The following is a 13,886-nucleotide window of genomic DNA, read 5'->3' on the forward strand; positions in this document are numbered from 1 at the left end:
ATAATTTTGATCAATAAATAAATTATTCTATCTTAATCTTTGCACACATCAAACATAAGATATGATGATATTATTTCATCTAATCCTATTCATAAAATCATCTTATCTTATTCTATCGTAATCTTGTTTATCAAATATGACCTTAAGATTTTATATGATTACTATCAACATGTTAGTTTTAAGAGAAACGACGGAATCACACTGAAATAGAACAAAGAAGATGCACATTTAGAATAATTTGGAAACAATAAAATCTTATCAAAAGGCAATTCGAAATGCAATTAACATTCGCTGAGCCAAAGCTCGCATTTTATTTTATCATAAAGACAAGGGTATATTTTTCTTTGGTATAACTACAAAGCTTATTGTTTAGAAGTAAACATTAAAAAGCAATTCACTCTTCCACTCCATTAAAGGAGACTAATGCACCTCAATATACCGGTTAAAACAAGACTTGCAAATACACAAACATAAACAAATAATCTTAAGAGCCACATTTCCTTTGGCTTTAGATCCAGATCATCAGGAGAAGCTAGCTTAATCAATTTTATAGCCAATCATTCAACACCATCAATTGTTCTAATGCTATACAACATGCCTGTTTGGAGCACAACCAAAAACTAGGCCTCAATTCTTTCCAACTGTAAAGGAAAAACTTATTTGGATCACAAATAACATAAATTTAAGGAAATTCCACGAAAATATGTACCAGAGCTTCTACCTGTAGGCATGGGATCTTTCCTTCCATTACTTGCAATGAGACAAAAGAGGAGAACATTGCACGACTGCTTATTTGGCTGTTCTCGAGTGCTTGATTAGCCAATCAATTATGACATCTATATTTATGGAATCTTTGCATGAAATCATGTAGCAGCACACCTCTCTATCACTGATTGTTTCGAGACCTCTATGAATTAAATATCAACAAAATAATAAGACATTTTTAGATTCTCAATAAGAATAGAGAAACAAGTTGTGAAGATAAATCATCAAAAAGAAGACAAAAAAACTTGTAGCCAAGCTTCTAAAACTTACAACTGATCCACCAAAGCTTGCTTTGAAAGAGCTTCTGACTTGTCAATTTTGTTGCCAAGAACAAGCAAAGGAATTCCACTCAAGGAAGGTTTTGTTAAGAGGTCATGTAACTCACTTCGTGATATTGGAACACCGTCTCTGTCAGCAGCATCAACCACATATCTGCCATTACATATATTAAATGGGATACTAAATTCATTAGAAAGATTGCCAATAGAACCATATGACACAACTTATTAAAGTTCATTCTAATTCCGAAGATTTTCAAACTTAATTATACTACACTGACAAGATTCTGATTCTATGTTCTTTCCTGTTTTCTTGGTCAACATGAAAGAAAACGAAGTTTTCAGTTTAGTAATTTAATGCATCCGGTAATAGGTATGTGTTGAACTGCATGGAAAAGTGCATTATTTGAAATTTAACATGGTTCTTTGAGTCTGAATATCATCAAGAGGGGTGATGTTCACTACCCAAATAAAGAATTTGATAAAACTTCTGAATTTAGTTATCATGGCATGAAGAGTCAAAATAAATTGCACCCAGAGTAAGTTCCAAAAATTGTGCACGGATATAATTCCTAGTTATATGCTAAAAGAAGCCTTCAACTAAAATTCACATCATAAACATGAACCAGGTAAATTTACTGCTATGAAGAACATGATTATGCTGAATAAAATATCAGGCACCTTTTTAAACCTGTGCTCATTCCCAAAACATGTAAATTTCTCACCAGCACACTAATGAATTTTTTTTTCTTTTCTAATCAGAACCAGATCATCTTAAGCAGTAAATAAAGATGACAAAAGTTAATTAATATACCATAAATATAGTAGATTAAGAGAATGGAAGCATTACACAATAGCAGAGACACCACGGCAGTAACGCTCCCACATGGTACGAAACCTTCGTTGTCCTCCAAGGTCCCATAGTTTTATTGTCACATTTCCCTTTGTAACTTTTCGCATATTGAAACCAACCTGGATTCCACATTTGAAGATTTTTTTTTAAAGACATCCTCAAGGAAAATTATAATATCTGGTTTGTCCAAATAAAAGATACCTACGGTGGGAATCATGTCTTCACTATAGCCTCCTGTCTGGTAAACAAAAAAAAAAAAAAGTAAAGTTCAGATAAAGCCACTACAGATGCTAATTATATCAGCAGGAAGGAAAAGAAAAAGAAAGAAACAAATTCTGCATTACTCACAGCAATGACATTAACAAGAGACGTTTTTCCTGCATTTTGAAGACCAACGAGTGATAGTTCCATTTCCTGCTTAAAGAATAAGCTGCAATGAAGATACTCGGTAAGAAACACAGAAGCACTTAAAAACACATCTTCACACCAACCGTACCTCAGAACAAACTATACAGTGAAGCTTGCTATCTAGAACGATATTACAAATAAACTACCTCGATGAGAGAAGGAAGCTGGATGGCAAGGCCTATCCAGGCATATGGATAAGTGGATGGCAAAAAAGAAGAACATATGAGAGCTAATGACCATCAAAATTGAAATCTACTAAGAAAACACTTTAGTACTATATATTTTTTACAGTTCGCATTAACATTACTACTTGATAATTCCAATCAAGCTGCTGCAGAGAAAGTCAAACAATGTAATATCCCGGTCACAAACATCCACAGCATCTAGTTGTACCAAATTTCCGCAAAACATTTGCAGATTAACAATTATTTCTTTTCATGCATAAAACATTAGTAAAAGGTTACAAACGTAAAGCCGAAACATGACACCAGAATTGAACACTGTAACTATGTTCACTAAGAAGTCTACCACCTTGACTCCCTCAATTAAAAAGTAAAGGCCTATTGGACCTCTATAACAAAGAAACTCCACTGAATTAAAAATAAATATCTGAATACAGAATTTTAGAGAACACATGAACTCATTCCAATAATACCTTCAATAGTATTAGAAAAGAGACCTCAAAAATCCGACTAATTTTCCCACAATCACAACAGTATTTGTCATTATTGCAGCTCGCCATCTCACTAACAAAGGTATTTGATATGAACATTGAACGGTTTCCAGCAGTTTGAAGATTAAGCTAGTCACAACCGTTAATGCTATTTTTGCTCTTTAATCAATATAAAATATAACCTTAAGTCCAAAGTAAGAGATATAAAATTCTTCCACAATCTATAATATATTCCCAGCAGAAAAGCAGACCAGAAAACCAAAGGTAAGAGATTATTTTAAAATTTTCATATTTTTTACTTTACAAAAAGGCTACATGTCAGGGTACACACCATTTTGTAAGGTATTGTCCACTTCAGCCTATTGAGCATCACGATTTTATCCCACAAAAAATACATCACAAGTTAAAAGTGATATGAACACTTATATCTCAAGACCAACTCTAGTACACAGCCGATGTGGGATTCATGACTCCTCCCTAGGACCATGACACCACAGCTGCAACCTGAGATAGAAGGAGTAGCAGATGTGGAGATTTTAATCCTGCTGAATGTCACCTATTAGAGTTGCTGCATAAATTCACTGAACTAATCTGGATTCAAAATTCCATGATTTTGCCAGCAAGCATACCATAACAAAATTATAATCCAACCTTATAATTTTGAAATTTCTGCTGGTTTTTCCTAGTGATGTAATCAAGTATAAATTGAACCATACAACTCTTACATAGAGAATTAACTAAATCATAATTATATTAAAATTTTCCATTTTCAACAAATATTAATATCATATGAGAGAATTAACTAGCATTTTCTAAGAAACCAAATAACTTGCAGCACTATGAAAGAAATTCAAAAAAAAAAAAAAAAAAGACGAAGGGGAATTACCTGCGGAGCCAATTAAGAAGTGAATCCCACAAACCCATTTCAGAAAATTGAAGTTGTTGGTCTTTGCAGTTTGCAGCGGGAGAGGGACAGAAATAGAGAAGGAGAAGCAAACGAGAAAGGAAGAAAGGTAGCCAAGGAAACTTCGCCGACCAAAGGGTATCTGTTTCTTTTGTTGTCGTGTCGGTAATTCCTTGTTTTTTTCTTTGTAATTACACCACACGATATACAAGACAACAGGCGATACGGAATACCGCACCGATATAATACGAAAAAAACATATAAAATTGATATAATTTAAAATTTTAATAATAATCATATTTAAAATTAATAAAATTAAAAATATATATTTTATATTTAAATTACATAATATAATTTTTATATAAAATATAATATAAATATATAAATTTTAATATTTTATACTATATAAATATATTAATAATAAAAATTACGAGCTTATGCAATCAGCTCCTGAATGATTCTTCTGGGCCCTCTTTCCCCCGGGTTGGAAACAACCAGTCTAATGCAAAAATATAATTTATAAATAATTTCTTATGTATTTAAAAAAATAAATAGATGGGTAGACAACTTCGCGTCATCTGTCAATCTTAAAAGAAAATAAAAAATATAATAAACTAAAATATGAAATAAATATATCAACAAGTAAATTATTTAATTGAATAAAATTTATTTTTTTAATAAAAAATTTTAAAATTGAATGTAATAATAAAATTATTTTAAATATATAATTTATAAGTATTTATTTTATATCAGTAAATATGACACATTTTATTTTGATTTATGAATAATTTATTTATTTAAAACAAAAGTTATTTTTTTTTAAAGATTAAATAATTTATTTATTTTAAAAATTTTTAACCAAAATAAATAAATAAATAACACAAATTAAAAAATATATAATAAAGCATGAAAATAAATTGCTAAATCTGATATATACAACCCTCAATGCAAAATGTCTTAAATAATTTATATGATAATCTATGCCTTAAAATAAAAGCTGTCCCCTGTTTGTGTTCAACGGGACAGCGCAACAATGTGAAAACAAATATATTGAAGGTAATTTGGGAATAAAGCACTTTTCGGAAACTTCTTGATCAGATTCCACAATGCAAAAGCTGGAATTGATTTGAGCTATTCGTTGGTTTGCCACATGCATTGATTACTAAGTTCGACCCCCTGACTCAGTTACAAGGATGAACCAATACAAGGCAAAACCCTAACCCCTTTACGTGCTTCCTTGCGTGACCTCTCTCCCCTTCCCTACCATCGTAAGCTTCTTCTTCTGTCTCTTTATTTATTTATTTTTCTCTGTAATGTAATTTGAAGGAACATGTTCTGACGTTTAAACAAACAAAAAAAAGGCCTTTGATTTTTTAAAAAAAATGTTATTAAAAAATTGCCTAAAGTTCTGTTTGCAATTTAGTCAAATGGAGGTTGCTTCATAAAATTTGATTGCAATTTAGTGAAAAGGTATATAAGTTAAATTACTTCTGCTTAAATTGGTTATTTGGAGAAAGAATTTGTCTTCGTGCATATAATTGATGTTTCGTTTTGCTTTTTTTTTGGGTTTAAATTGTATACTAGTGGATTGGTGGTGGTTTAGGGAATTCTTGCTAATGTATAGTTTAGGGTGCCTAAAAACTTTGAACCAAGGGAACAGGAAATAGAGTGGTTATGTCATGTTGGGGTGCAGTTTCAGTTTGTATTTTTTTACTTTTTGAGGAACAGATTCTTATTAGGGGCGTACACAGGTTCCTTTTGATGCTCAAATTGTAATACTGGATCAGATTTCCAGAAGCTAAGGTTGGTTGCTGCTGCTTCTGGGTCTTATTCTATTCTTCCAGCTGTTTAATTTTGCTAACTACATTGTTGTTTTGACTGATATTGATGAATTTGAAGGTTTTGTTTGGTTTAATGGAAAATGCTTCCCTCTTTGTTCTGTTCAGATATCTTTGATTCTTATACGGAGAAATTCTGTTATTGTAAAATTTTGTATGAAATGTGAGCCTTTTTTTGGTGTTTCATCTCAACAATATCTTTTCTATTTTATGTAGATTTTTGGCTACTCTTTTATATATATATTTATATATATAGCAAAATCTGTATTATTGATATCAAGCAGTACTTCATATTCTGACTTATGAAAAGTCTTGCTTGTTTTTTATTTCCTACGAAGTACCATAAGTCTGCAACCTTGTGTAGTTCTTGATCTACATCAAATTGATTTACAGTAATTCTTGTGCAGGTACCATTGGAGCTTGCATTCTCTTGCAAGTCAACTGGAACTTCAATTATGTTAGGAAGCTAATGCATTAGTAGCTTTTCATTATTAACCAGTTTGGACACTTTTGGAGTATATGCCTTGTTTTTAAGCAATTTGAGCTAGGATGGTTTGTTTTGATTTGGAGAATCTGAGTCTTCATTTAATTACAACCATCAATGATAGTGAAAAAGAGCAGGGGATGTGCTTCACCACTCATTTTGGTTACATTAGTTCTTGGGTTTTGCTGTGCTAAATATAATCTGGTAACACTTGTAATGCACAATAGATCTATTTCAAAATGGATAGTAGATGACTCCAATGGTGGGATTTTTTTGATCTTGTCATTGAGATGCCTGAAAATATGAGGAAACCAAAGAATGCCAAGCTGCCTTTCCATGTTGCCTTAACAGTTACTGATGCTCCATAAAGCAAATGGCAGTGTTGCATTATGTACTATTGGTATAAGAAGCAGAATGACTTGCCGTGTCTGAGATGGGAGGTTTAACACGTATTTACACTCTGGAAGTCCTGACAACTTGATGGATGAGATTCCTACCATTATAGTAGGTCCTTTTCCAGCAGGGCTGGATCAAGTGGAGCAGCATATGTTCAGCTACCATTAACCAAGAAGCCAAGGCAAGACAAGTGAAAAAAAGGAGAAAGGGGTAGAGAGAGAATGAAATCTTGCATGTCTCCTTTAGCCCAAACCCAAACCCAATCCTTTTTCCTATCTTTCTTTTGCTTTTCGGTTATTTTCTCTTTTATTATTAAGTTTTTTATATCTAAACAAAAGTTGTGTTTATTTTTGAAGAAATTAATTGATGTTCTGTTTAAATTTTGCTTTTTTAGACATTTTAATTGAAGTTAGAAACATATTGCCTTCTGGAGGATAAGTTGGAGTTGGTTGGAAACTGACAATGTAAGTAAGCTGAATGCAGCTTGCATCTCCGCTGGCTCAAATTCATGTTTCAACTGGTTTGTTAATTTGTACGGTTTTGTTATGACCACAATCTCGTGTGATCTCAGTTTCACCACCTGGGATTGTAATATAGTCCTTGCTTTCTGAAATGATTAGTGGTTTGTTAAACTACAATGAATTTTGAATATGTTTTTTAAATTTTTAGATCCTTATAGTATCTCATCTATATTATTTTTTTGTTTTATTAGTATTAATTGATGCTTAAATAATTAAATTACATTGTTTTCTTATTTGATTGGATGGGACTCTCAATTCATCAAAATTGGTTTTTTGCAATGTGATTTGTCCTGGGCAATGTGTGAATATTTGGAGTTCACTCATCTTTTTCTGATGCTCCTAAATTGTACAGGTACAATGGGGACTAACGATATCTATTGCTTTGTTTTGACTGAGATTCATGATTTCATTACGGTTTGTGAACTGTTTATTCTTTTATGCTCTTTGTCCTGTTAAAGGTGGAAATACAATAATTGCTTTTATCGAAGATCCAGATGATTGTAAGTTTGAACTTTTAGAGAGGGCACCTACTCCTGAGCCCCTTTGTCAAGTAATGCTTCAAGTTGGTGATCTTGATTGATCTATTAATTTCTACAAGAAGGTGGGTGGCTTTCCAGAGTTAAGCAACCTTTGTTATATTAAAGTTTAGCAGTTTTAATTGCTTCTATAGCTTGTAGCACTATAAAATGCTTATATTCCAATCTTTGTTCCTAGATTTTTAGGCTTTTGGCGTGGAGCTACTTCGAAAGAAAGATAAGAGTATAAGGTAAAGATACATTCTTTACCGACCATCAAAATATTGAATAATTGATCATATCTGGTCATTTTATAGTTTCCCATTAATATTTCTGCATACTTTTCGGTATACAATAACCATGATGGGCTATGGTCCTGAAGATAAAAATGCCATGCTGGAACTGACAGTGACATACAACTATGGGGTCACAGAATATGAAGAAGGAAATGGTTATGCACAAGTAAACTCTTTCCTTTTTTTTTTTTTTTCTGCATTATTCAGTTATGTTCCTTGCCTTATGTTCATTAAATTTTGACAAACAGAGAAGCTATATTTGAAGAATGTTGATGAGTGTAAATATTTGTAGAGTAATTGCTATTCTATTCCTGGGGTTTATGATGCTAAACAATTTCCCATTGTTAAGATGTTTATTTCACATGAATTATATCTCTTCCATCCATTTAGTTATTTGTCAATATTCATACTTTAAAACTGAGAAAGTAATTGGCATATACCGTTTATATGTCTAATTTCAGGAAGCTTCGGATGTTGTCCAAAGACCAAGACAGTGTCTTCTCAATGCTTGCAACAGTTTCGTGACTGGGAAATATCTGATTCACCATCATTAGCAGTAGTTCTGGAGGAGACACTAGGATTAGGAAAAAAAAATGTGAGTTTTCCTTTTAGTTCTAATAATACAAATTTATGTATTTTTATAATTATATTATATTCACTCTCTATTCTCTTTACTTTAAGAAAATTAATTTTTTTTTTAAATTCCTTATTAGTATGTGATAGATGAAATATTATAGATTTTGTAGTAAAGCACCGGCTTACATACTAATTAACATGGAAGTTACTAATCTATTATCACATGTCATATTACAAACGCAAGATAATATCGAGTTACGTAAGATTTTAAATAGCATTAATATTTACTGAAAAAAACTATCTCAGCATACATTTGTGACAAAGCGTACATAACATTTGATACGACGGATCGTCATAGTGTTTTATTATTATTATGCAATTTTTTTTTTAATTAAAAGGTAGAGTTTTTGGGCTTTACTTCATTCATTTTTTTTTTTATCGATTCAAACAGATTTTTTAAAATCGGATTTAACAAATTTATAAAAAATTATCTGTTTATAATCTCTTAGCAGATTTGAATTAAAATAGTTAAGAAAATATGTTTTTCTCTTTGTTATTTGAGTTAACCATTCATTAATTATTATTACATAAAATTATCAGAATGCTCTTCCTCTAGATTCATCAGTTGATAAAGATGTTTATTTCATCAATTTAATTAATTTTGAATCGAATTAATTAAATTAAATTATTTTAATTTAATTAATTGGGCAGCATAATAATTATCCTAACATTGTTTTTACATTAATTGGGCAACATAAACGCCCATGCTCAGTTCCTACATTGACAAATGACAAATTTTTTTATGAAATGCATTTTTGAATGTCAAAATATTATATTAAAAGCATATTTTATTCGACGAGAATTTTGGACATGAATGATGACATTTATTCATTTACAATTTTATATTTCTTTCTCATCAACATCGGGTTATGAGTTTGTGATCATTGCGTTAAAATGTTAAAATAGGATATATTTTCTCTTATGCTTTAATATATATATATATATATATTTGGATTTTATTGTGTATATTGTATTTGAATACATCAATTATTTATGCTTTAATTGTGGTTTGCTCTGGAAATTGTCAGATGTATTGAATTGATTTTTTTTTTTTACAATGAAAATAAAAAAGAATTATATTTTAATGGACATATACTTTGACAAATAAATATGCTATGTGCTTAAATGAATATGCTACACCCGTTTTATGTTTTCTTGATTTTTCTTAAATTATCATGTTTTGATTATTTTTCCAAGCAATTAATGGCTCCAAGAGATTATTATAACTTGAATCTAATGCAATCAGCCATTAACCTCGATAAAAACTAATCAAAACAATATAGAAGAGAGGTAAAATTGCGTTTTATTTTAGAGATTCGTTGTTTTAAGTCGGATTATGATCAATATTTACCGTCTAACCACATTAATCCGAATAAGATAGATTAAAGCTCATAACTAAAATGATCAGTTGAACTCAATTGGGCTTACCTGTCTGTTTTATAAACCAAAACTTCAATTAATGGTCGCCATAATTAAGGAAAATCTAATACTAAACATAAAAACATCAATTTATAAACCAAAATTCTAATTAAAGTGACATAAGCACAACAACTTTTACAATATTGTATCATCTAATTTTTAAAATTACAATTAAGACTCCAGCAAAGAATATATATTTGATCTTACAAAATTCACCAGACAGCCTCTCAGATCCCTCACTCAATAGCAATAGCAATTACATGAAATTTCCATATCAAAATTTCAATGATGTCTTCTTAGGCTGTTATCTGTACAGTTGAACAGTTGAACAGTTGAAGTAACAACAAAAGGAAAAAGGAAAAAAATTGGAAGCCATTTCGACCGATGCTATGCTTCCACTATTACACAACTGTAGGAATTTTAGCAGATACTACTTCAACTATAATTTTCTAACTCTCTTTGAAAGATAAAAAAGGTTTATAGTTAAGTTTATAAGGAGTTCACCTTGGGCCAGAGAGCTCCATGGCTTGAACAAGCAATGAAGAGTCATCAGTGAGATCAGAATATCTGTCTGATGAAGAGAACTCATGGGGCTTGCACTTGGTTGCTTCAGCTCTTTGAGAAGCTTCCCATCTTTCAGCCAGTCCATCACCTTCAAGCATTCGAACCACTTCAGACATTTTTGGTCTATGGCCTGGAAGGTATTGTGTGCATAGCAATGCTACTTGAACCATCTCTTCTAGCTCAATTCGATCATAGTTGTTTTTAAGATCCTTGTCAACCAGCACTTCTAGCTTCTTTTCCTGATGAATTTTCCTTACCTGCAGGTGGCAATTAATGTCACAAAAGTGAATAATCTATGCTTTATATTTAAGCATTCCAGGTGAGATGATTAAGATAGTTATACTCACCCAATCAAGCATTGCCCCTTTCTGGTTAGCAGTCTTGCCAAATTCTAGTGCTCTTTGACCTGTTATTAATTCAAGGAGGAGAATTCCAAATCCAAACACATCTGTTTTTTCAGAAGACTGGCCTGTGGAGAGGTATTCTGGAGCTATATGTCCCACAGTGCCCCTCACAGCGGTTGTGACATGTGAATCTTGGTGATCCAAAAGCTTTGCTAACCCGAAATCTCCCACCACAGCCTCACAATCATCATCAAGCAATATATTTGCTGCTTTGACATCCCTATGGATTATCTTTGGATCACACTGCTCATGAAGGTATAATAATCCCCTGGCAGCTCCAAGAGCAATTCTCTTTCTTGTGCCCCAATCTAAGGCCGGTTTTCCTGTCAGAAGAGACATGCAAGTTTAGTTAACCAACTCGAATACAGCATTGTAAAGTTATGACTATAATAACCAACATGCTGTTCTTATTTTACCTTTGAGACGGGAGGCAACACTTCCATTAGACATGTATGGATAAACAAGAAGTTTCTCTGTGGGTGTTATACAAAATCCATAAAGTCGTAGAAGGTTTCGGTGCACTGCCAGGCTGATCATCTCAACTTCAGTCTGGAATTGAATGCCTCCTCCTGCAGCATTACCATCTTTAAGCCTCTTAACAGCTACTATTGTTCCATCTTGCAGAATTCCCTTGTAGACATTCCCAAAACCTCCTTTGCCTAGTATATTCTTGCTGCTGAAGTTATGTGTTGCAATCTGAAGTTCTCTGAATTGAAACCTCCTCAAGTTTCCGAGGGAAACTTCCTCTTGATTCCGGTCTGAAATTTGAAATTACATGACACCAGTTACAAGTATTAGTTAGCTATTACACCTCAAGGATTCCAACATAATTTAATGAAGACTTATGTAGTAAGCACAATTATTTCAGACCTTTAACATCAAAGAATATCTGTTCATTCCGTCTTTGTCTCCACCAAAGTAGTACTCCTAGTATAAGAAACATCAGGGACACACATCCGATGCTCGAGCCAAAGGCAATGGCTATTTTGTGACTTTTGGATCTGGTAGAAGGCAGAGCAGCTTGAGAAGCAAAAGTGGTTCAAGTCAGATAAACCATAAGAGTACTTAAAATCCATACTTTTTTTACTACATTAAAATTTGAGAAAGTTAAGAAATTTCCGTACTTTGTGAGTTGTTCAAGTTCATGGACATTGGCATCAGTGTCATCCCACGGCATTCTGGTTCAGAACCTGTCGCACAGATTAAAGGATTCCCCACTATGCTGCAATAACATAGTAAAGGAGCAATGTTTATCAACATAATGTTCTGAGACATGAGAGTTAAAGAGAAGATAGGGAAATATACCTGAATGTTTTAGCGGCAAATCTGGGTACTGATCCACTCAGATTGTTGTATGACAAGTCACTAAACAAATAAGAAAACCAAATTCAATCACAGATACAAATCATTGATCTAGAAGGAGGGGAAAAAAAAGGAAGGTAGGAAACAAATATTAAGAGGATTACAGGAAGGCAAGCTGGGTCATGTTAGCCAAAAACACAGGACATGCTCCAGAGAGACTGTTGTTGTTTACCCTCCTGAAATAAAAAATTTGCAGCGCTCAAGTTAAATTTAAACCAAAATGAACGGACATGCAGTCCTTAATCTCTAGTCTTTAGCTTCAGGTTTGAGTTCTTACATATACTGGAGGCTCTTTAGGTTGCCTAAAGAGGAAGGAATTTCCCCAGTGAAGGAATTATCAGAAAGATCGAGTGTTTGAATCTTTGAGAGCTTCCCCAGCTCTGGAGGAATTGCTCCTGTTATGTTATTATTCTGCAATAGCCTGCAGAAGTAGCATTAACATCAGACAAAGAAGAAAATGATGCATTCAATTTGAAAAACACTGAATGTCACTTACACAATCTGAAGATTTGTCAAGTTTCCTATGCTTGGAGATAAAGTACCAGATAAATTCTGGCTTGGAGTGCCCCTGCAACAAGCTTGTTGGTTAATTTCTCTTGTAAATCTTTCATATTTTCTCAAAAAATATATGGTTATAAAAAGACTTACAGCCCAATGACCAGGCTTTCAGGTGAACAAGTAACCATTGCCCAGCTACATGGATCAACAGCATCAACATCCCAGTTATCAAGTACACCATGAGGATCATGCAGAGCATCCTTTATAGCCATTAAAGCTTGCACTGAAAAACAAACACTGATATTAGAACATCTCCATTAATTCACATGATAAAAGAAAGAAATGCAACTTTCCTACTTACCTTCATAGTTTACACCTTTAGGAGAAAGCAGTCCATTTGTAGGACTCCAAAACCACAAGAAAGCCAGAAAATAAAAAGCAATTTCTCTTCTCCTCATTGCCATTTGAACTACAAATCTACAATTCGCATGAACAAGAAGCAGGCAGTTCCCAAAGCTAAAACTTGTGTTCAAGTAAGAGTAATCAGAAAAACCAAGTTTGAAACGTGAGTCTCTTGTTTAAGGTAATCCTGAGATCAGAATCCACTAGTCCCTGCTTTCCATGCCAGAAATCTATTCACTAAAATCTTGTGTCAGTCCCCAAGAAAAAAATGAGAAAAAATAAAAAGAAAGAACAGATTTATTGGTACTATAAAGTGAACTAGCATGCCTGTCACTGGGTCAGGCAAGAGAATTGTAAGGAAAAGAATATTAATACCCACAATCATAAAAGAACAAAATTAAACCAAATCTAAGGTTTATATTCCACAAGGACAAGGACATATTAGGTAATTCACCTGTTATATTGATTACTTCTACATTCTTTGAAAAGCATACGCCATACACACGTCAAATTTTAGTATCTGTAATTTTTTTTTATTTTTAATTTTTTACAAAAAGGAGAACACTCATCATCAAGTTTAAAAATAAAAGGGTATTGTTTATATTTTATAGTAATAAAATAAACACAAAAATGTAAATTTTTTCTTTTTTATTTAAAATTAAAAATTCCG

General features: G+C 32.5%; 2 protein-coding genes and 1 long non-coding RNA gene across 11 annotated transcripts; 1 reads left to right on the top strand and 2 right to left on the bottom strand.

Annotated features, from left to right (window-relative positions):
• Positions 1–276: 276 nt before the first annotated feature.
• Positions 277–4,082, bottom strand: ARLA1A (ADP-ribosylation factor-like A1A). Of its 3 annotated transcripts, XR_016331338.1 has the most exons (7): positions 3,864–4,082; positions 2,245–2,326; positions 2,102–2,134; positions 1,894–2,015; positions 1,036–1,197; positions 722–907; positions 277–641 (listed from the first exon to the last, which is right to left on the bottom strand). XR_016331338.1 is itself a non-coding variant. In XM_022903589.2 (6 exons), the coding sequence occupies exons 1-6, from the start codon at positions 3,899–3,901 to the stop codon at positions 790–792; spliced, it is 555 nt and encodes a 184-aa protein (XP_022759324.1). In that variant the 5' UTR covers positions 3,902–4,081; the 3' UTR covers positions 277–789. The 3 variants fall into 3 exon arrangements, 2 of the variants coding, with proteins under 2 accessions (XP_022759324.1, XP_089606556.1); XM_022903589.2 differs by having other exon boundaries at positions 277–907; positions 3,864–4,081; XM_089750430.1 differs by lacking the exon at positions 3,864–4,082 and adding an exon at positions 3,309–3,480 and having other exon boundaries at positions 277–907.
• A 776-nt stretch (positions 4,083–4,858) lies between these two features.
• Positions 4,859–8,633, top strand: LOC111305788 (uncharacterized). Of its 7 annotated transcripts, XR_002692069.2 has the most exons (5): positions 4,860–5,149; positions 6,127–7,721; positions 7,835–7,886; positions 8,018–8,097; positions 8,393–8,633. It is a non-coding gene; the product is annotated as an uncharacterized LOC111305788 (long non-coding RNA). The 7 variants fall into 7 exon arrangements; XR_016331523.1 differs by adding an exon at positions 5,633–5,684 and having other exon boundaries at positions 4,859–5,149; positions 7,835–8,633; XR_016331520.1 differs by having other exon boundaries at positions 4,859–5,149; positions 7,835–8,097; positions 8,180–8,633.
• Positions 8,634–10,051: 1,418 nt separating this feature from the next.
• LOC111306329 (protein CLAVATA3 INSENSITIVE RECEPTOR KINASE 5-like) lies at positions 10,052–13,601 on the bottom strand. The gene is made up of 11 exons (XM_022904227.2): positions 13,176–13,601; positions 12,965–13,097; positions 12,813–12,884; positions 12,594–12,737; positions 12,421–12,492; positions 12,260–12,319; positions 12,079–12,176; positions 11,825–11,974; positions 11,371–11,712; positions 10,898–11,277; positions 10,052–10,807 (listed from the first exon to the last, which is right to left on the bottom strand). Exons 1-11 carry the CDS (start codon positions 13,276–13,278, stop codon positions 10,487–10,489), a joined length of 1,875 nt encoding a protein of 624 aa, XP_022759962.1. The 5' UTR covers positions 13,279–13,601; the 3' UTR covers positions 10,052–10,486.
• Positions 13,602–13,886: the final 285 nt, after the last annotated feature.

The sequence above is a fragment of the Durio zibethinus genome, chromosome 21 (assembly GCF_047325235.1).
Source record: "Durio zibethinus cultivar Kanyao isolate XHJ-2024 chromosome 21, ASM4732523v1, whole genome shotgun sequence".
Classification (NCBI taxonomy): Eukaryota; Viridiplantae; Streptophyta; class Magnoliopsida; order Malvales; family Malvaceae; genus Durio; species Durio zibethinus.

Bases quoted from the DNA above. Each gene is read 5' to 3' on its own strand.
- ARLA1A (XM_022903589.2), bottom strand. From the start codon at position 3,901: ATGGGTTTGTGGGATTCACTTCTTAATTGGCTCCGCAG. The intron at 2,327-3,863 runs GTAATTCCCCTT...TCTTCATTGCAG, and splicing joins CTTCTTAATTGGCTCCGCAG to CTTATTCTTTAAGCAGGAAA. The intron at 1,198-1,893 runs GTAATGCTTCCA...ATGTAATGGCAG, and splicing joins CGTGGTGTCTCTGCTATTGT to ATATGTGGTTGATGCTGCTG.
- LOC111306329 (XM_022904227.2), bottom strand. From the start codon at position 13,278: ATGGCAATGAGGAGAAGAGAAATTGCTTTTTATTTTCTGGCTTTCTTG. The intron at 11,975-12,078 runs GTACGGAAATTT...TTGCTTCTCAAG, and splicing joins GAACTTGAACAACTCACAAA to CTGCTCTGCCTTCTACCAGA. The intron at 11,713-11,824 runs GTCTGAAATAAT...TTCAAATTTCAG, and splicing joins GATATTCTTTGATGTTAAAG to ACCGGAATCAAGAGGAAGTT.